Raw genomic sequence first — 22,111 nt, 5'->3', positions numbered from 1 at the left:
GGACTGATTAGTTAATTATGTTTTATATTCATCATCTTTTCATTTAATTGTATTCTATTCTTAGTTAATACGCATTGGCTTCGAGATTTTCAAGTACTTTACATTTTGAATAAATTTCTAACAAATGTAATGAAGTATTAAATACAACTATTCCATCTGTTTAGTTTATGGTTAATTGGTTGTTATAATGAAACTTCTCATATCTAATTTTTAGAGGACATATGGAGTTTAGTGGACTTAATAATTGAACAAATTTTAGTGGACTAAATTTTTTTCTTTTTTGAGATTTTGATAGAATACATGTTATGCTTAGCCATCACAGAAGCTGAGTGGTGATATTGTTAGAATAAAATATGCACTTAAAGTGTTTGTTGTACATACAATATTATATGTACATGTTTGTATTGTTCTAAGAAGTTAAAAAAAAATAGTTTGGTATTATGGTCTTCTTAGTTGTCTCGTGTTGAAAAAGTAAATATTTGTACTAAAAAAGTGGAAACTTAAGTGAAACAAAATAGAAAGAATAGAAAAAGAAAGAGTAAGAAACGAAAAGAGAAAAAGATGAAAATGATAGGAAAGTTCATATACGTAGCAAAATCTTTATGGAATATATAAATGAAAATACTAAAAAACTAAGAGTAACTATTTATAATTAATCTTTGATGTTTATAATTAATCTGAACCAATAATAAGTCCAAATTCGTCTTCCATTTTTTTTGAAAGGGTTGTAGGAAAACGATAGAACCATTTCATCCTTAATGAGAACCCTCGAATTCGAGCTATATGAATGAAAAAGCTCTTGTTAGAAAGTATTTTTTCTCTTTATTGACGTTCTACCTCACAAATTCATATTAGTTAGTCCAAAACGAGTACCAAAAAAAGACTAAGTCGGCTGCTTTGGATTCAACTACCAAACCATAAAACTGTCGGGTATGAAAAGGTGAAGGGGGACCATAATTTCTCTTTTCTTTTTAAGGAAGGTATTGTTGTTTAAATTTGATTGCTATTCTGCAAGATATTATATGGACATTTTCCCTTTATGTACTCAAAGACACATGCGAATCCAAAATTTTAATTTTATGAGTTACTATAACAATCTCAAGTTAATTTTCATGATAACTGGACCAACGAACTGAGTTCCAAGCTAAATATTCTTATACTTTTAATAAATTTTTTAGTACAAATACAAAGTTTATGCAAAAGTTACTGGATTCACGGGAACCCGTAAAGTTTGCTCTATATCCGCCCCTTAGTCAAAGGGACATGGCTAATAATTAGCCATACAAATTATTTGTCCTTTTCTAATTCGCCTCGTCAATTTCTAATAAACTAAACTATCAATCATATTAATATTACATCATTATCCACATAAAAGTGTTAGGAAAAAAAAGTTATTTGAGAACACTAGAAAAGACTAAGAAGCAAAATGTTGGAAAAAAAGTTATTTGAAAAACGGAGTTGACTATAAACTTCATCTCTTATAGATCTTTCTTATAGATCTTAAGGAGTTTTTCAAAGCTAAACTGCCCGTATAGTTCTGCCGTAGCAAAATCACACGTGTTTTCTTGGTGTATAATCTTAGCGTGTTTACTTGATGTATAATCTTAACAGTATCTTCCATCAGCGTTTTAAATCGATAATATGTCTTTTATACTTGGCTAGAAATGACCTAATGCTAGAATATAGGTGACAAAATTTGAGATCACTACATAAATTTGAGAACATATGCACGTCAACATATAAAAAAAAACAAATGATTTCGCCAGACAAACACAACTATGCCTCAACCCGAAGCGACTCCATATTGCTCCATTTAAACCCGTCTCAGTCCAGTACTGTAAAACTTAGTTTTACCTATGTACAAATGCACCAAAAAAATTTCATTGATCGTGCAATATGCACAGAAGAAATGAGTCTGTTAAAAAGTTATACTCATTGATAAACAAAAACCAAATTCTCATACTAACTTTCGTCATTATATCTATATAGAGTCTAGTACTGGAGATTGCTTTATTGCCTTTTGTGTTAAGAGATTTGTCGAACAGCCACCTTTGCTGTTCCCCTAGACGGAAGTAAGGGAATGAATATCTACAAAAGATTAAAAACTCTTAGCAAGAACAGCGAAAGATAGAACATTTTGCTTTTTCGACTATTTTGCGGACGCCCGTCTCCTGAGGAGTATAGGGGGACACTTGAATTCTGTCCATTATATTGATCTTAGGGGCATCAAGGATTGTCTTAGGCATTGATAACGCCCACTGCATGCCCCAAATTGAGAGAGGCCTCATATATATCAGAGATCGAAAATGTCCATCCATGGTCCAACCTTCAGGCGTTTGAAATGAGTATCTGCATGATAAAATGGAAAGATAAAGCCACATAAGAAACCTAAAGCAAAGAGCACAAACTAGCAAATTGTACTGTTAGCTTATATGTTGGCAAGTTAATTAAGTCACAGACCAAAAAGATGTTTGAACCAGGGTTAAATGTAGATAAAATAAAATGGATTTTCCAATGAGATAATCCTTTTATTTTCAACATTTCCACCGTTCATGGGACAAAACAGATTGGAGGTATGGTGGCCTGATTCTTTTGGAGCGTTGTGATGAAGGAAAGAAATATCATCCGGCATCACTGTCCTTTAGCATTTTAGGAGGCTAAAGGACATTTGCAGTATGGAGAGAAACGTATTGATGAATGAAATTACTTCTGCACAGCTGCTGGATTTAACATATAAGGTTATCAATCAAAAAAGCACTTTTGGTATTGGTATGGTGTACTGTACATAATTTGTTGGTGAGAGATATCCTAGGTTTCAACATCTCTCCATTGTTTGGCCAGACTTAGTGCATGCACTAGAAGGGCATATGCCACAGTTAAATTAGAAGAGAGAGTGCCGGCAATTTCCACAACAAGATCGGATAAAATGCAATGTAGTTGTTTTATGTGATGGATTACTTGATATGTTATGGATTTATCAAAAAATAATGCTGTTATGAATCAAGAATTATGCCTAACCAATCGATCAAATATGTACTGTATGATCTCTTTCTTGTTATCAGTGTGTTCACTTGCTATTCTTAAAGCAAAGTATGTATAGTACTACTTAAAAGTAGTGTCTCCCATGCTTCAAACATTTAGGAGTCTGAGTCTGATGTCATGTTGATAAAGAGGAGTAGCAAAATTAACTCATGGAGTTGCCTAATGTTTTACTTGTATATCATCCAGCTATTTATCATGTAAAAGTTCACCAAATGATACACGGGAAGAATGATATAGCAACGTACCCAAAGCCATCCTCTGACCAGCCTGCAATGAATATGCCTTCAGCTGTAGTGAACGCCTGCTCCTCCATACCAGCATGAAGCATGGTGGCAGCCAAACCATACGTGACACCAGTCCATATCTCGCGGGATTGCATGCAAGTCTCATCCACCTTTCCATTTGGATGCATTCCATTTACTGCACCCATTCTGCCACCACGAACTTTCATGACATTGAAGTCATAAATTTTTTGAAGAGTACTCTTGATCTTTACGCCATCGAAGAGATCAGGCAAGCCGGATGATGCCATGTACCACTGTCCAGCAAGCTGATCGGCCTGAATCGACTTACTGTTACTACTAGATCCACTGTCATAGTTAAAATATGAGCCGTTCCACAATTTTGCCTCAAACACTGTCTTGGCTTTTATCAATCTGCCTTTGCATTTTTCTGCAAAGGCGTAGTCACCCACGTGCATGGCCATTGCAGCTGCAGCTTGAAGTGCAGCTAGCCATAAACCACCACAGTAAGCACTTATTCCATGAACCGTCCATGTATCATACGTTTGATCAGGGAAACCATCGTTTTCAATTAGGCCATCATTGTCACGATCAAATTGATCCATATATTCAATTGCAGCACATACAGAAGGCCAGACATCTGTAGCAAAGGAGAAATCTCCCGTTGCAGCAAAGTCCCTATAGACCTGAAGCACAAATTTCGGATTTAGATCCTTCCATTTACTAGTATCATGTATGTTATAGGCATTCATTTCGTGCCAAGGATCATGCATTCCAAGATCGTGAGGAATAGCCCCCCTCGCCTTCCGTATTCCCCAATTACCCTCCGCCAGAAACTTCACTTTTCTTCCATCTTCACACAAGACTGCTTTGGCAAACTCCCGCTGGATGCTGAGCTCAATTTTAGGAAATAAAGCAAGAAGTGCAAAAGAGGCATAGAAGTGCACATCATATGTACACCACATAATATATTCTACACCTTCCAAGTATAGAAACCTACCCACATCATCACTGCCAGTAATAATTGATTCTGAAATCTTATCAGAACTTGAGAAATGGTTGCCTTCCCCATAACCATTATATGCCGTCTGTTCCACTTGTACACCATTTTTATAATTCGATTTGACTTTAGTTACTTTGACTTCATTGCTCGGTCTCGTTATTCTGGTACTAACTGAGTCTGAAGAAGGAACACCAGAGTCTACAAAAGTGAGAGTAAAGACAAGATCAACAAATTAATGATTTAACGAATTTAAAAAGAATAATGAGCCACTCTTTGTTCCCAGAGCAACATGTTGAACAGGTAGTATATCCAGGCAACAGATGAGTGATGAAACCCAATTCTCTCACATGAAATTGTTTATTTGATGTACGTACTCATACAAATCTGCTAGAGCTTCTACTGAAATATCTGATTCAGCTGAGTAAAATAACGTTGTGACATTTTAAGGACAGACTAGAATATTGAGAGAGAGAGAGATTTATGAATCTAGAGACTTCCTATGGAGACCTTCTACTCAAGGTAAGCATGATATCCTGAGACTTTGGTAACCCCGCTACGGGAAGTGATTGAAGTAGTGGAGGAAAATACAGGAGACGAAGAAGATGCCACAAAATCCTATCCACTGCCAAGATATAACTACCCGATTATCCATGAAATAATAAAGATCTCTAAAATAGTCACAGGACATTTTCATCTCCTCCTTACAACTCTGCAAGTAAAATTTTGAGAGACTCAGACCGCGTGGCCACTCCTCCTAGAGTCCCACAAACTATAGACTTAGTAGGATGCTGCCGACTTTGGAAGAATTCCACTCAAGGTTCAAAAGAATAACAGAAGAGAGCAGCAGAAGCAATCACGTGTCTTCCCTCAACCCACAAAAACCTCTACTCATCTGTGTAGACTAGGAAACACACCCAATCATCCATTCAGAACCAATAGGCGTTTCAAGCGGCAAAATGAGAGATTTAATATAGCACTTATAATGTGGGATTCATTCAAGAAATTAAGATAATAATAAGCTTATATTGTAGAATGAAAGAAAAGAAGAATACCAATCCACAATGTTCCACCAGCCACCAGAAAATACAGCTCGTTAAACAGTGTAAACTTGTACCTGTAAAATTCAGAAGTCGTAATAGTTCAGCACTACACCAGACATATATATTTCGATCGCTATGTGAACAGAGCATATAAATAGTAATATTCACCTACAACTCATGAAAACGTACAAACACAAAATAGTGAAATATGAACTTTGTAAATGGCAGTAAATGTAAACAAGCTACCAATAGCTAGAAGAAAGAGTGAAAAGTACAAAAGTAATACAATAACTAAGCCTCAGTCTCAAACAAGTTGGAGTCTGCTATATCAATTCTCAGTAATCATGTTTATCCATTTAAACTCGAGCCAAATTTATACAAATAAACATAAAAAGTATTAGAAGTCCTTAACATTTTCTACCGGCATATAAATCTCATTCCTAAAAAGCTTAGGACCTAAAGTAAATGTACTAACATGACTAAAACATATTCCCAACTATTCGGTATCGCCTATATACTTTTTTCTTCTTCCATTGAGCCCTAAGTCTGCATGGACTCCAAGAGGAAAAAAGTATAAAAGTAATAGCAATTTAAAAATACAAGTAAATTGTCAAAACAACTAACTTCAAAATTGTTATCATTCGGGCCACTTCACATTCAGGAAAATATTATAAGAAAAGAAAAGGCAACAGCGGTTCTCCCTTCACATTCTTCACCTGTCCCATTCCATGTCTGACCACTCGAATGGCATGTGTCAAAAGGAAAGACTAAAATAATGGTCACTATAATAGGCTCTAGCATGTATTTTCCAACCTCACTTCATGTACCGTGTTTGACTTCAAAATAACACTGATGAACAACTAGTTCTGTGGTTTATAAGAAAATCATGAAATGTTACCGGACTACTTTAATTACGCACAATATAGTTGTTTCAAATGGACCACTCATATGTGGAATTATTTGAATCTTCCACAAGCAGGAACACAGAAAGCAAGGAGTATATATAATATATTATGTGATAAAATCTTGGTAAAAACTCTATGTAATTGGATGTATGCAGTGTTGGTAAGTCGTACAGATCTTATCGCAAAGTTGTTCATGTTAATTTTATTTTAACCTTCCGTTCTCAAATTATGCTTATGCTCGTGATGATAACTAATGCAAAAAAGCATAATGCTATTTTAACAATTGCAAAAACTCTATAAAACATTCAAACTTACCATTCTGGTAGCCTAACATCATTAAGGATAGGATTCTGCCATTTCTCAATTTCTTCTTCCCACAGCTTATAATCTGATCAATGTAAAAGAATAATAACGCCATCAATTAGTAAGCACAACTAAGAAATTAAACAGGAGCCTAAGCAGAAAAGGAGACACTCACTTGTCAAAGAATGATGAACCAAATCTACAGCAGCCCTTTCAGAAGTTCCATAGAACCGTGTGTACCTCCTGTAGCAAACCCCCACACCAAGGAGAAGGAAAATAAAAGAAAGAAAAAGAATAAGACAAGTGTCCCCTAACATATAGGACTTTAAGGAAAATTAATAGCTTAACAAACTCGGCTCTAAAATATGATAATAGCTTGACAAACTTGACTCTAAAATATGACGAACTCCTGATATAATGATGACAGAGATTCCTTTCTTGTTGCCTATTCACCTCCTTATGATTTACATTTTCGAGGATAATTGTGCTGAACACATTTATAATCAAAATACTTATGTTTTAGAATTTAGACAAAAGGTAAATATGCAGAAGTCTCAAAAATTCTAAATTTTAACAATATGGGAACACAATTTATATAATATGAAATATTACCTATAATATGACTTTCCTTTCATGAATTTAACTTGAGGAGATGACCAAGCAACAGCAAATGCCACGGTACATTTTCCATGTGGTTCAACCCATGCGGTTGCAGAAACTGCAGCACAATGTGTCTCCCCAGGTGATGATGGCATGCTTGGTCCTTTGCTGAAGTTCTCTCGATCAAAATGCCCATCCTTAAAAAACATACAAGGCAATCATGAGAAACATATATAATAAAGCCAAATAGAACTAGTGTTGATAGAAATTTTAAACCCCTATAGACTGATGCAGGACTTGTCTCCAGATACGATAAAAAGGACGATAATGGACCATCTGTTCAAGGTTCAATGACGCACCGAAAAGTCTTAACTATCAGAAAATAGTTTAAGCTATTACCTCAACCATTTTACCCCACATATCCTTTGCTGTTACACAGCTTCCCTCAGACATGCCGAAACAGGGTAAAACAGTAACGCTGACATTCTGAGTTTCGCATGCAGCTACAGCGAAAGTAACAGGAGGATTTTCTTTTGTCCTGCAGCCCAGCCAACAACACAAGAGTTAACATGACACTCAAAATTTCAACTTACAAAAGTGAGCCCACAAAAGAGGGGGAAAAACCCGACCATGATGCATGGAATAAAAGTCGTTTTCCCTTTTGTTATGACCAAAGATGTCAGTTTCCCCAGAGGGACACCCCTCAGAAAGGTCAATAATTGTTACTAGCAATTAATACCATGTTTTTCTCCTCATTAAAAGCAACTCAAGACCATCACCGAGGGAAAGCCGCCAAATCAAGGCAGTACAGTAATAAGCAATAACAAAGCACTAGCTTGCTAAACCAGAAAGAAAATATAAGCTTGTTATCATTTTAATCTTTTGCTCTACTCAAAAGTCAGTCTGTCATATGGATTAGTTAATACTGTACACAGACATCCCCTTGCCACTTTGAGTTCAGGTCGCGTGCTTCAAAACCTCACAGTGGATAACTGTCTCATTAAAGTAAATGTTCAAATGAGAAAAGTTTCGAAGTCCCTCATATCTCGTATGGGTAAAACAGAGGAAAATTGTCCAAAACCAATATGTGTTCTTTGATGGTCAAAAGTTTATACTAAAAAAAGAATAATGGATGACTATTCTATAATGGCTGAAAGAATTAGGCCTGTCCCTTGTTTTAACAGCAGCTCTTAGCTCAAGAGAAGGGATCAATTAAGACTTAAGAGCCCAGAAATATAAAGGATATTTTGATAGCACTATGAAACACTACTCTCCAACTTAATCCTAGATCTTGTATTTTATTGACTAGTCAAATCGTCAGTATAAAAGAAGACATATTTAGTGTCTCTCTGGAAGTTGTTTGTAACTTTTGACATCTTAGAGATCCACAATTGCCCTTTTTCACTTCTCCAGTCACAACCTTTCCTTGACTTTCACCAACTAGAAAACTGAAAATACCAAGGAACATCTGCAAACCAACCGTCATATCTAGCTAATAAAGTTTGATGACTTGCTTGTGATGTAGGAGTACGCCAGAGACTCCATCTTCACCTCTGTCAAAAGTAAGATAAATAAGGGTTGAAAATCAATTGCAAAACCACAAGTATATGGAAGCTAAAAGAGATTGAATGATAAATACTCACATAAATGGTTCGTTCGCGTGATCTCCTGATAGGTGTGAGACACCTCCAATTGAATTCTGTATAAAACAAATAATTGTGACTGAATATTGAATAATCCCATAGTATTTTACTGAATCGAACATAATCGCAATTCGCAACAACCAGAAGTGTGGAACCACTTACCGCCCATGTAAGAAGAAGGCTAACTTGTGCCCTTTCCTTCCCAGTGTTCACCAGCTACCAAAGAAACAAAAGAAAGACGCTAATAAGCACACAAGAGGAGCAGTTAATTAAGTCCCTCAGATCAAATTTAATGCTGACATTAGGTAACATCACTTCATTAATTTCCAAAAGAATTATGACTTTTTGCATTAGAGTTACGCATGTTTGCATTTTACAAAAATTTTATGGATCAAAAAAAGTCCAAAAACAGCATGTTGGAAGATATTTGTTGAAGTCTTGTCATCATCTTATCAACTGATCTTGATTTTTTTTTTGTTGATAAAATAGATAAAATCTTGTCGTTCTCTGGCCGAGGGTCTATCGGATACAACCTGTCTTCCCTTCCAGGGGTAGGGGTAAGGCTGCATACATCTTACCCTCCCCAGACCCCACTTGTGGGAAACTACCAGGTTTGCTGCTGTTGTAAAATAGATAAAATCTTATCAACTGTTCTTGATACACATCACAGGTATCATGCATAAATAGAACTTTCTATAGCTCTATCACTTGTCTACGCCAATAAAAAATATGGTCTATTACAAACAATAAAGAACGTCGTTAGACAAGATCTCTAATTGTGCAGAGTTCAGAATAGATTGAGGTGTAGACAATTTACAATTTGGTAAAAATTAGTTCATACCGAACACTCAAATCGGGTTGTAAAATAGCTCAAAAAAGTGACAACGAAATTCTGAGACAATAACACAGGGATAACAGTAGAAATAGCAGGATACTCCTACTGATTACTGATCCCCCCGAACAGAGACAAATATGTTTACTTTTCCTCAAATGACACAATTGACTTTCTTGCAAAGAGAAACAGCTAATGGTGAATAAAGAATGCAAAAAGTGATAATTGGCATTTACGATTCTGAGTATTGAAGATAGCATTTATGAAAATATTGATCCGCATGAACCATTAACGTGACTTTTAATTCCACCACAAGACAAGATCTTCATAGATGATAGCTCGTGCTGCAAAGTTGCATTTAGCATCCTCAATTGTGTTTCACTTCGTGATCATGCAATAGATGTATGAATTATATTATGGTCAAAGGGAAGTCATGAATCATAAGAATGGCAATTTTATTTTCTAAGTCATTGAATTACAGTTACTTCATCAGATTAAAGTATCACATGATTCTAGAGAACGAGAAGCAGCATAAAAAGGTTATATAGCAGGACTTTAAAGTATGCATACAGTGTAAACAAAAACAGATGTAGGAAGGCTGCTCTCTCTGTAGTCATGTGGGATGAACGGTGATATTTGCCGACAAGAAACTTTCAGTTCTGGGTCTGGTTCACCTGGATATGAAAGGAAAAATTAAAATGAAATCTATAGAAACTGAGTCAACATATCAGATAAAGAAATACTCTAGATGAGTAGCACAGTACCATCATATACTGTCCAAGCCCTAGGAAAGAGTGCATGATATGTAGAATGCTGTCCACTCAGATTCCAGCCCCACGACGATATACCATGATCACTTGCTTTCCTGTAAGAGGAAGACCATATAGACATAAGAATCTTCTCATTTTACCTTTCCCTCCTTTTCTATTCCCTCTTGAAATGTAATGGAATTCAGCTATCAGGTCAGGGTTTTTCAGAGTAAAGCTTATTTACTTCATGATAAACAAATCAATTCGCACCTCGTTTCAACATAGTACACCTCCTGTACGCATTAGCACAAAAGCGACAGGTGCCAGTTTAATTGGATTACCAACAGTATAGCATCAAGGGACTTTTTTTCATTTTCTATCTTCGAGACAAATTTCAGCAAGGTGGTCCATCAACTGCTAAACTTTCTCTTTATTTCGACAGAAGATTCATTTTTTTTTTCTGCTAAATATGGTATGTGATCGAGTTTGGAAGTTGATTTTTCTTTTAGTTCAAAGATTCCAGTGATCTAGCTAATGAATGCAAGAAATGGATAAAAAATATCAGAAACGGAAGGAAGATGGATGTTAAGGAACATAAGTGTTCTCAGAACGCCCTCCTCCACTCCCCCACCCCCCACCCCCCACCCCACCCCAAAAAATAATAGATGAAGAAATCTACTATCAGTCAGGATGAAGTTGAAATTACTCCTCAGAAACTTAGTTCCTTACCCTAGCCCTTCATGTTCTCCCGGAGATAAAACGGATGCATACTTTTTGTTTCCTCCATCCCGGGATATAAAAATCTGCATTAAAAAGGAAGAATCATGATAAATTAAGTGCTTCAATCATACATCCAAGACAAAAAACAGTCTTCCCAAGCAACAAATCACAGGCCTTGTTATAACTAACTGCTTCAAGTACTTTTTTTTTTTTGAGGTACTTGACAGCATATCACGATACAGAACTGTTAACTCTATCAAATGCATATACTCGCTCTAGAAAGCCAGCTGGATCGGCTAGCCCCAACTTACAGATCTGCAATGGAATCGTGTCCTTCAAGTGTGTATTGCTCTGTAACGCTTCATCTCCAACAATGCTTTATCATAAATTCCTCTGAACCCGATATGGATTTGATTCAATAATGAAACTGTGATTGGTCTTTGGTTCGACTAACACACAAAACACCATAATCTCTACACCTTCAGTATATCTTAAAACAATATATAGTACCTGCCGACATCACATGTACTAACTTCAAGATGAAAGATTCCAAGCTAAGCAACATGATTTCTGACTCACTACTCTCGTCTATATCAGTGGGGACAATTCTTTCATTTTTGTTTTTCCAGCCCCTCTTCTGTGTAGTCAACTACTCTATGAGGATAGAGTGATAGACAGGTGGTTGCATTCGTTCAATTCACATATGTTCGTACAACAATGAGGCACTTTGGATGCCACTCGCCCCACGGAAAATCTCATAGAAAACAAATACCGCTCAATAAACATTATTACTCCAATTTTAGCCAATTTCTAAAAAGTCAAAAGGGAGCAGCATTACAGCTCATTAACTACTCAAACGCCAACCTTCAAATAAGGCATATGCTAAATGTTCAAGAACTGCTTAATTAGTAGAAATTCTTGGATGATGATTCTTACGAGCGAGTTATCAATCTGCCATGTTTTTCGTTATGAGTGCTAAAACATTATGTTAACCATGACAAGGCTAAATTTGACTCACTTTTAAAGTATCAAGATTATGGAAAACACCAGCAACGATGGGCTATTTTGAAAGCCATTTGATAGTGTCATAGAATGTTAGACTTAGTATTAATTAGTTCCTCATTAGGTAAATATAAGATGTGGATAGCGTATTGTACTCCGCTATCATTGAGTTATCTTTTGTCTCCTCTCCTCTAATTTTCTCACATGCTATAACTCTTGATTGCCTGTCCAGCCAAAGTTTTTCCTTCTTTTCGTAATTATGCTATTCTTACCTCTATTGACAATTCCAGCAAGTCAGCAACACTGCCACCTTTCATCATATCTTCTGGCCACTATTCTGGCCATTGTTCCAGCGGCAACTTTTGCGCCAAGATATTAATGATGGCACTCTCAACAAGCTTCCCGTGGCCGAAAATTTTTGGACAAGATTCAGTGACCAAAACATTTCTGACCAGAGGTCATGTGGTAACTTTTTGGAAGGTTACTCAGCTACTATTTCAATGAGTATTTACTTTTCTCTATATAAATAATCAAACATAGGTTGGTTACACTATCTTGTGGTTGAAAAGGTTATTAGAATATAAAGTTTAAAGTGTCAATGTTACTTTTAGTCCTAAGATAATCTTTTGTTAGTGAAATATAAGATGTGGTTTGTAGATAAAAGCGGTATAACTCTAGCTCATACATCTTGAGCTTACACCGAGTGCTCCTCATTCGTTCATAAAACAGCATCAAAATATCCAAATACAGATATGAACTGAAAGAATATAGAGTTGAGGGATAGAGCATTACTGAGAACTGATTGGCCATGATTGGAGAAGTCTCACATGTTCCAGGAAGAATCTGGAAGTGCTTGAACTCGCCTCTGAAGCCTCTGGATATGCTGCCGCTCCTGTGATGTTATAAGTTTGATATCTCATCAGATCAATAAAAGAATTCCAATACGGCAGAACAGCTGTTCACTAGTTTATACTCTATACACTAACCCCATCCCTCCAAGTGGAACACCCTGAGATGCTGATGGTTTGCAGCGTTCTCGTGTAAAGGGATCAATTGGAGCTTTCTGCAAATGTAAGAGAATGGTAGGACCTTTCAGAAATCCCTTAACTTTACAGCACTCATTCAAAGCATGAAATTATACTTGTATCTATATAAGGCAGATGAGATCAAGAAAGTTACCCTTCCATAGGATGCTTCTTCCCTTACATATGACCATAGACGTATACCAAGCCGAACCTAAAAAAAATAAACAAAGATTACAAGGCAAAGCAACAAGTCAAAATCCAGGGGAATTTTCCTATATGACAATAGTTGTAAAAGCCTAAAACAGACATGCATACCATTTTTATTGCCTCCGTGAATGTTACACTAAATTCTTTTAACTTGCTAGCATGGCTATTTAGTTTCCTTCTCCAAGCTTGAGATGGTGGTGCAGCACTATCAAAATCAAACTGCAGCAAGCAAAACACAAGATCACTAAAACTATTTTAAAAAATTGAACATCATCAAAGTGAAAGATCAAAAAGCAACTCCCTACAATATGAAAACAAACAAACAAAATAAAACAACACGAAAATAAAGGAGATAAAATTGGAACTATGTTGCAGGACCAATATTAAGACATACAAGGAAGAAAAACAATTAACTTCAAAACAACTTCAAACATCATTAACAACATTTTCCCTGGCATAGTGAAGCATGTTTTTTAGCTTTCAAGTTCAGCATATATTCACAATTACATTCAACTGGTCTCATTATTTTCCATGGCATAAAAGAGCAGCCCGATGCACAAGGCATCCCGCGGTCACACAACATAAAAGAGCAGACCGTGGTGTGATGTAGACCGCCCACCCTAATGCAAGCAATAGTGGCGGCTTGCACGGGGCGAACCTGTAACATATAAGTCACACTTTACTGTTGCTGCAAGGCTCCGTTCTTATTTTCCATGGCATAAAACAACAAATTTTGTTGCAACAACTACGACTCCGACTCAGTCTTAAACAAATTGAGGTCGGCTATAAACAACAAAAAGAATTTGTCCATTACAAAAAATAATATTACCAGCTAATTAACAAGGTAGTTAGCTAGAACTTACCAATTGTAAAGTTGATTTACTGATATATTCCTCAGGTGGCCATGAGTTCTTTCTACAATGAAACAAAGTTCCACTCACCATTTTTATTCTCCTTAAAACACTAAAAGACCAAACCTTTCTCCAATCAACTTGCCCTCAAAACCATTTACCAAACAGTGCCTTAAGCCAACAAATACAAGGGGGGGAAATCCAAACTTGGCTTCAAGTTTTCCAATAAAATCCCAACAAATAAGTAATCTACTAATCTTCTCTTCAACTACACTACAAAACTTGATCAAAATTCAGTTTGATCCCAAAATCTCAGAAAAAACAAACACAGAGCCAAAATTAGACCAGATGATGATAAACCCAGTAGTATTATAAAGGTGGGATTTTTTGGGATTCCCCAAAATTCAATTCTGGGTATATAGAAATTAATCAAAGAATATTTTTTGGGGGGTGGGGCTTTTTCTTGGGTTTATTGCATATATTTTTCTTTTGGGTATTGAGTATTGAGAGGATCCAACAGGTGTAAACCAGGAGTTCTGAAACTGTGTCAAACAGTTGCCAGGTGTATCATCAAAGAAGAAAAAATACTGACCAGTTTTTTGGGGGCTGGGGTTAATGTAATGGTCTTCTCCCTGTCTATTTTACTCTTTGTTGATGTGTAGAGAGAGAAACAAAAGTTTCTAGATAGAGAAAGAGAAAGAGAAAGGACAGTTGCAGAGAGAGAGAGAAGTTTTCAATTTAATAATAGTATTCAACAAGGATAGTGATATGAGAACTCTTTGATTCGCGATGGCTTTGGATAAAAAAATTATGAGCGCAGGTGGTTTTGTACTAGAAATAATGGATAAAATTGTGATATAATTAATTATGGTGAAATTATAATATTATTTTTATTCTTATGAAAAGGTAAAATAATAATTCTAAAATAATTAGTCTCGAGATCATTAATTATGGAATAACTTATTTCTCAATCAAACAACAAGTATATAATAGTTTTTTGATACGTTACACATGTATTTTATGAGATCAATATAAATTTTTAAAAATTATATAAATATTATTAAAATATGTGCATTAGATATAAAATAAAATTGGAAGATTAGAAAGTACCAGTTCAATTTGCAGATGTAAAATAATTATTAACTTCTATATATGTCATCATATGTAAAATTTGCTAAACTAAATTTTATTTAGATAACACTTTGTGTTATAAGAGGGATATATAGAGACTGGTGATTATATTTGATAAGACGGTGAAATTGATTACCTAAAACTTTGATTTTTCTTTCTCCTCTAATTCTACCAAAAGAGTTAATTTTGTATTATCCTTTCCATATTGTTAATTGGATATTTAGTAAAGAAAGTGAACAAGATTTACAACTTAGCTAGGAGAGTAAAGCAAGTATTTTGACATGAATTTCAATATGAGAGAAAACAAACGCTAAACCATATAGACAATATACCGTAACTCTATTGATGTTATGATTCTTCATTATTTGTCTCTTAAAATAGTAGAATAACAATGAGGTTCTAATACAATAATAATAGCATATTCAGTGTGATTCACAAGTATAGAATAACAAAGGGTAGCGTGTATGCATACTTTATTATTTTGTGAGATGTGCGAGGTAGAGAGGCTATTTTCGACTCTCGGCTAAATAAGAGCATTTCTAAAACAGGTTTAAAAAATACAAGAGTAAAGACGTTATGATGAAAATACTAGAAAAAAGAAAAATATTAGTAGCAAAAATAGTAAGATAATCAAATCAAAGAAAATAATAGTAGTAATAAAATTGAATAATAATAATAATAATAACAATAATAATAATAATAATAATAATAATAATAATAAAAGGTGTTCTAAACTAGAGCCACGACCTCCCTCTGAAAAGAAAAAAATCGCTTGGACTACCTATTTTCTACCTTAATACTCGACATCCATGTTCTCTTATCTAGGATAATGTCCTCGATCAGCTAAAGATGTGTCATGTCATATCTAATCACATCTCCGCCAATTATTCTTCGGTCTACCTCTACTTCTCCTTAGGCCTATCATTGCCAATACGTCGCACTTCCTCACTTGGGTAGTTGTGCCCCTGCTCTTTACATCTCTTACCATCTCAGTCTCGCTTCTTTCATCTTATCCACCACGGAGGCCACTCCACCTTATATTGTATATCTTCGTTCCTAATTTTATGTCTCCTAATATATGCACACATCAATCTAAACATTCTCATTTTCATTAATTTCATCTTTTAAATGTATGAGTTCTTGACTACTAACACTAGACATACTACAATTAATGTTCTAATGACAAGTATATATTGGGAAGACCAAGTAAAAATAAAAAGTTAAAAGTATATATTGGTACCTCAATTTTGGTTGGCGGAAAAATAAAAAGCTCTATTTCATTCCTCATAGCCATAATAACATCCCTTGGTATGTATGATTTGCTGTAATGAATAAATAACATTTCCTGTCAATTCCAAACCGTAACAATAATTACTATAAAAATTTAAAAAATTTAAAAAAAAAAAACAATAATTACTATGTAAAGCTTATTACCGGCTTTGTTGTGCTTGAAAACCCACTTTTTTCCTTTTTCACATAATTAAGGAAATCAGAGATTGAAAAATAAAAAGAGATCGAATGATTAGGGAAGACTTGAATCTTGTACAAATAGAACACGAAATAGTAATAATTTACCAGTGAATTATAACTTGATTCTCAAAAACATTTTAGTTTGGATAAATGTTTTAAAAGGAAAATTTTGGATTCGTCTTTAAATTATAACACTTCCTTGAAACACTAAAGTTTAAGGACTAAAGAATAAATAGGTGGGACGTAACAATATACTTTGACATATGATAATTTATTATATTTTTCTATATGCTTAATGCTTATCTTTGGAGTAATATTTTACTAAATAAATTATTAACCTGATATACGACATTCTACTTTGTCAAACTAAATGAAATTTTTCGACTAAATTATCTTGTCGTCAATTACGTGTCTCTCCTCAAATTTGGTAATTCGTTCTCATAATCTTTTACCTATTTTGCTTAAAATTATCTTCTTCTTTTTTAGGAGATGAGGAGAGGAATTTGTAAGGAAATTGACAAAAAAACTAGGAGTTCAACATAAATTATCTTGTTGTCAATTATGCATCTCTCCTCAAATTTGGCAACTCGTTCTCATAATAATTTACCTATCTTCTTAAAATTATATTCATGAGTTTAGAAGAGGAATGAATTTGTAAGGCGTTTGCAACAAAAATACGAACAAGTTATTTCCCTTTTAAAATCAATTTGTATAATTAAGGAACAAAATTAAAACTCATAACGTTTTAAATTTGGTTTATTATCCATACATAAAAAGTTGAGAAAATTTCTAGCTAAGGTCATCTCCAACCCTCCCTCATTTTTCCATAATGGGGGCAACTTTTGCCATAATGAAGCTCCAACCCTCCCCCATTTTTGCCCCCAAAATGGGGGATTAGTAGTGTTCTTCCAAATATGGGGTACACTATTCATGCATATTTTATTATTATTTTATTATTTAACTCTTTTAATTTATCTCTTTATATATACTTAATTATGTTTATGTAATATCTTTATAATATTAATTTTACATCTTAGCTTTGGCGTATAATTTTGATAAATTAATTTTCGTGCATTTATTATTTTTATGTAAAATTATAAGTTAATTTTATTATAAGTTATAATTGTACAAAAAATATATAATTATCTCAAAAAATGAATGGTGCGAATATAAAATATTAGATGTTGCTAAAAATAAAAAATAAAAATTGAAAATACATTAAAATTGGAAATACATAAAAATTGAAAATACAGTAAATTAGAATACATAAAAATTGAAACTATGGTAAATAGCATAATAACTTAGTAGGGAGGTATGTCGTTTCCAGATACACCAAAATCATTATAGTATTGAGTGAATGGGACCGAGAATTGTTGTGGTTGTGAGTGTGAATATTGTTGACTTCTTTTATACATTATTCGTTATTGTTCTTGTCGCATAAATTCACGACGAGTCGGATGGGCAATAGAATCCACATCCATCATTAAAATTGGAGAGTCGACTGCAATTGAGAGCCTGAAGAGATTTTGCCGAGTTGTCGTAGAGGTTTCTGGCGAGCAGTATTTGAGATCACCAACACCTAACGATGTTGCAAGGTTTCTGCACATCAGTGAACAATGTGGCTTTCGAGGAATGCTAGGCAGTCTAGACTGCATGCATTGGAAATGGAAAATTTGTCCAACAGCATGAGCTGGACAATATGCAGGTCGTAGTGGATCCCTAATAATTATTCTTGAAGTTGTGGCTAATTATGACCTTTGGATATGGCATGCATATTTTGGTATGTGTGGCACCAATAATGACATTAATATTTTTGAGTCATCACATTTGTTTTCCGATCTTGCTGCAGGTACTGCTCCTCCCGCCCATTATGTTATTCAAGGACAATAATATAATATGGGTTATTATTTAGCTGACGGTATATATCCAAAATGGTCAACCCTTGTGCAAACTATTCATGAGCCACGTTCGGCAAAGAAGAAATATTTTTGCGATGAAACAAGAATCATGTCGAAAAAATGTTGAACGTGCATTCGGAGTTTTGCAACAACGTTTTGAAATTGTTTTAATGGAAATTACAAATTAATGAAAATAGAAGATGGAATTTGTTTAATGAAATTTAAAAAATAAAAATTGGAATGAAAGATAATAATATAATATAGAAGAGAGAGAAGAATATAAAAAAAGAATATTCTCTTTTGGGGGGAAAAATTTGAGAATGGTTGGAGTAAGTTATCCCAAAATAAGAAAATCCCTATTTTGGAGACCAAAATGAGGGTAAAGGTCGGAGATGTCCTAAAGAATAAATGTTTTAAATGCCTAGGCAATAATAGCCAACGCGTATCGTCTTCTAGAACTAGAATGTATATTTATTTTCTCGATTTCTCGATACCTAATTGAACTTCTTTACTTTGAAAAATCGTGCATGCATTGATTGAACCCATTTAATTAATGATAGTTACCAGTTTTCTTCTGGATGAAAATTAGCTCAAAAGGAAATTAACCAATTGACCAAATCAAGTTATAACTCCATCCGTCTCGTCTTATCAGTTATGGTTACTAAAAATAATTATCACTTTAGAAATTCAACACAAAATTGATTTTTCTTTTCTCTTAATAATAATTATACTTGAAGACTACAAACATCTAACTTTGTTCAAATATCAATAAAAAAAATTAAATATTAAGACATAAATAAGGGTAAATTAAAGTAATCAAAATCTCATGATAATTATTTTTTTAAAGGGACATGTACAAGAGAATCATGACAGATAATATGAGACGGGAGAGTAATAATCAAACTAAATAATTTATATCTCTTACACATGAACTCACTGTACATTTCGTAACTAATTTAAAATGACTTCAAATGCGATGTAGCTTATTAGTCACATAAAGAAACAACCATTTGGTATTCCAACAAGAAATAAAGTACCTAAGATTCTAGAATACAAGTCGAAATCTTGATAAAAACAACTTTATTTCTTCTTTTTTTTTTTTACGAAGACCCTATATTCTTTTATTTTTTCCCCATCCCCTCTAAATTCTAATCATATGTCCAACAATAAAATTAATAGTTCGGCAAAATATTTTTCCTTTTTTTATATAATGATTGAGAAGAAGAAAGAATTATCACGCATATAATATAAATATATACTTTTAATTAAATTCTTAAAAAAAAGACTTTCTGTATTTTTTAAATTGATTTCTTGATTTTGATGAATTGTAAGACAGTCAAGTTCTTTTTTCTCAATTTTAATACTTACTAGTATCAATTTTAATTTTTGGATCATTGTTAGTAACAAAGCTTAATCCATGTATATATATTTTTTAAAACCAAAATACAAGTTTTCCCAAAGTCGTAAGACCATATATGGGATTGATGCATGTCTAGTATCGAAAGATCAAGAAAATTGGTGATTGGATAATCAAGGGCGGACCCACATTATTTTTATGTGAAAATTATGAGAAACAAATTATGTATAAAAATAATAAGTTGAACCCGCTTGATGCATCCAAAGAATTGGCGTGATGGCTCAAGCGGGGTCATCTTAAGTTGAATGTCCAGAGTTTGAGTTGCTGCTCTTAGAATTTTACAGGTTTTTTCTCCTTATTTTAAAAGTGGTTAGATTTACTGCTCTTATTGCGTTCAATTCTTCTGAACTACTATTTTAAAAGTTCCCAGCTGAAGGTATTGTACAATTTATCAATAGTGATTATCTTTTATTATTTCTTCAAATATTCTTATGTCTTAAATTTACACCTTTTTTAATTTGAATGTTTCAAATATTTCGTACTGTTTTCCTTACCAATTCCTAGTTCTTGCTTCCTTACAGTTTCTTGTTTAATTATTTGAAATTCTTATACTATTAAAATCTTTAATTTTATGTTAGTTTTTAGTTCTATTAATTGTTAGCACTGATTAGATTGTTACAATAAATATTGTAGCGCATGTTAATTTGTTAAATTTAATAAATAAGTAGATTACTTAGTATTTTGGTATAGGTTGAATTGATTTGAGTGAAGTAAAACAGTTTTAAAAAATTGAAGTTTAACAAATGGTTATATTTTAAAAGGTACATATATAGATTTTTTTTTTTTTTTTTTGGAGCATGGCATCAAAAGAAAATAAAGAGTAAATACAAATACTAGTTGAGGTTTGTTATGAAACAACATAAAGAGCTGAGGGTAAAACTCGTTTGTTTATCTAGTAATATTACTTCTACTGTTAGATAAATTTTAATATTTGTCTGAATCCGCTTACATAAAAGTCTGGGTCGATCGCCGCTAATAATAATAATGGGAAACTTGAGTGGGAAAAGGTCCTAAGATAGCAAAATTCTTTGTCGAGTACCGCACGAGACCAGGATTTGGGGCCATCAAGATTGAATTGAAAAGAAATCAAGGGGTAGGCCAAAAAGTCATAAAAGAAGTGGTTGACGGCCATCCATTTTAGACCTTTCTACGATTTTGTTATATTTTTACCACTAGAAATCTAATCGCGTTTGATGTCTAAAACCATTTTTTTTTTGGTAAAATCTAAAACCAAACATCACGTTTTCGTTTGATTATTCCAATTAGAAAAGAATTTTTATATAAAATTCAGTATTATTTACACTGCATTTGATTAACATTTTATCTTAAGAATAATTTTATACTGTTATTCGGTATTTTTTTTATACTAGATTCGGCAGAACTAAGTGTGTTGAAAAAGGTTCAATTGAATTCACTTATTTTGTAAATTATATTGTACAAATATGACAAAATAAAAATTTTGTTATATATATATATATATTGTTGAATCCCTTAATAATTAAATTATTCACCAACTATGCTAGTTTTCATTTTTTAAATCCTCTTATTAGGATTTAATAAGCAATAACTTATACAAAGATCAACGTTATGGAAAAGCACCTAAAAGAACAAAATATTATTGAGTTCATATTGTCATTTTTTAATTTTGTTAAAAACTAAAAACAAAAGTGAAATTACAAACTTTTATAATATATACATCGATATATTTCATTTTTAATGCAATAAACTGAATATTCGCCAACGGAAAGCATATGCACTAAATAATTCAGTAATTATTAATTTTGTGTTTAATCCCTATACTATAGGTTTTTACTTAACTTTGTCCACGAATTGAAAGACATATGGCGGTAGTTTACATATACTCTATACATCAATTATAATGGAGAGATTGTTTTACGGAGACTGATGATGTCGGTGTAAAATTAAAGTATAATATAATTTATATCAATATTAGTTATAATAGGAACGAAAATGAGGATCAAATATGAGATAAATAACACATAAATGTGTACTGAGATTCTCAATTCCTCC

At 33.5% G+C, this 22,111-nt stretch overlaps 1 protein-coding gene across 1 annotated transcript; it reads right to left on the bottom strand.

The window, feature by feature from the left end:
* Nucleotides 1–1,865: 1,865 nt before the first annotated feature.
* On the bottom strand, nucleotides 1,866–14,880 carry LOC104097016 (uncharacterized). The gene is made up of 18 exons (XM_009603516.4): nucleotides 14,177–14,880; nucleotides 13,422–13,532; nucleotides 13,261–13,317; nucleotides 13,068–13,144; nucleotides 12,874–12,973; nucleotides 11,089–11,162; nucleotides 10,375–10,475; nucleotides 10,181–10,284; nucleotides 8,941–8,994; nucleotides 8,779–8,834; nucleotides 8,650–8,688; nucleotides 7,535–7,673; nucleotides 7,148–7,332; nucleotides 6,711–6,778; nucleotides 6,548–6,620; nucleotides 5,340–5,401; nucleotides 3,288–4,485; nucleotides 1,866–2,349 (listed from the first exon to the last, which is right to left on the bottom strand). The coding sequence occupies exons 1-18, from the start codon at nucleotides 14,255–14,257 to the stop codon at nucleotides 2,109–2,111; spliced, it is 2,820 nt and encodes a 939-aa protein (XP_009601811.1). The 5' UTR covers nucleotides 14,258–14,880; the 3' UTR covers nucleotides 1,866–2,108.
* Between the last annotated feature and the right edge of the window lie 7,231 nt (nucleotides 14,881–22,111).

The sequence above is a fragment of the Nicotiana tomentosiformis genome, chromosome 9 (assembly GCF_000390325.3).
Source record: "Nicotiana tomentosiformis chromosome 9, ASM39032v3, whole genome shotgun sequence".
Classification (NCBI taxonomy): Eukaryota; Viridiplantae; Streptophyta; class Magnoliopsida; order Solanales; family Solanaceae; genus Nicotiana; species Nicotiana tomentosiformis.
Note: the sequence above shows the minus strand (reverse complement) of the source record. Positions and strands in the feature narration are given on the sequence as shown.

Coding starts and splice junctions, on each gene's coding strand:
- LOC104097016 (XM_009603516.4), bottom strand. CDS start 14,257: ATGGTGAGTGGAACTTTGTTTCATTGTAGAAAGAACTCATGGCCACCT. Junction 8,835..8,940: donor GCCTTCTTCTTACATGGGCG/GTAAGTGGTTCC, acceptor TGTTTTATACAG/AATTCAATTGGAGGTGTCTC. Junction 8,689..8,778: donor CACGCGAACGAACCATTTAT/GTGAGTATTTAT, acceptor TACTTTTGACAG/AGGTGAAGATGGAGTCTCTG.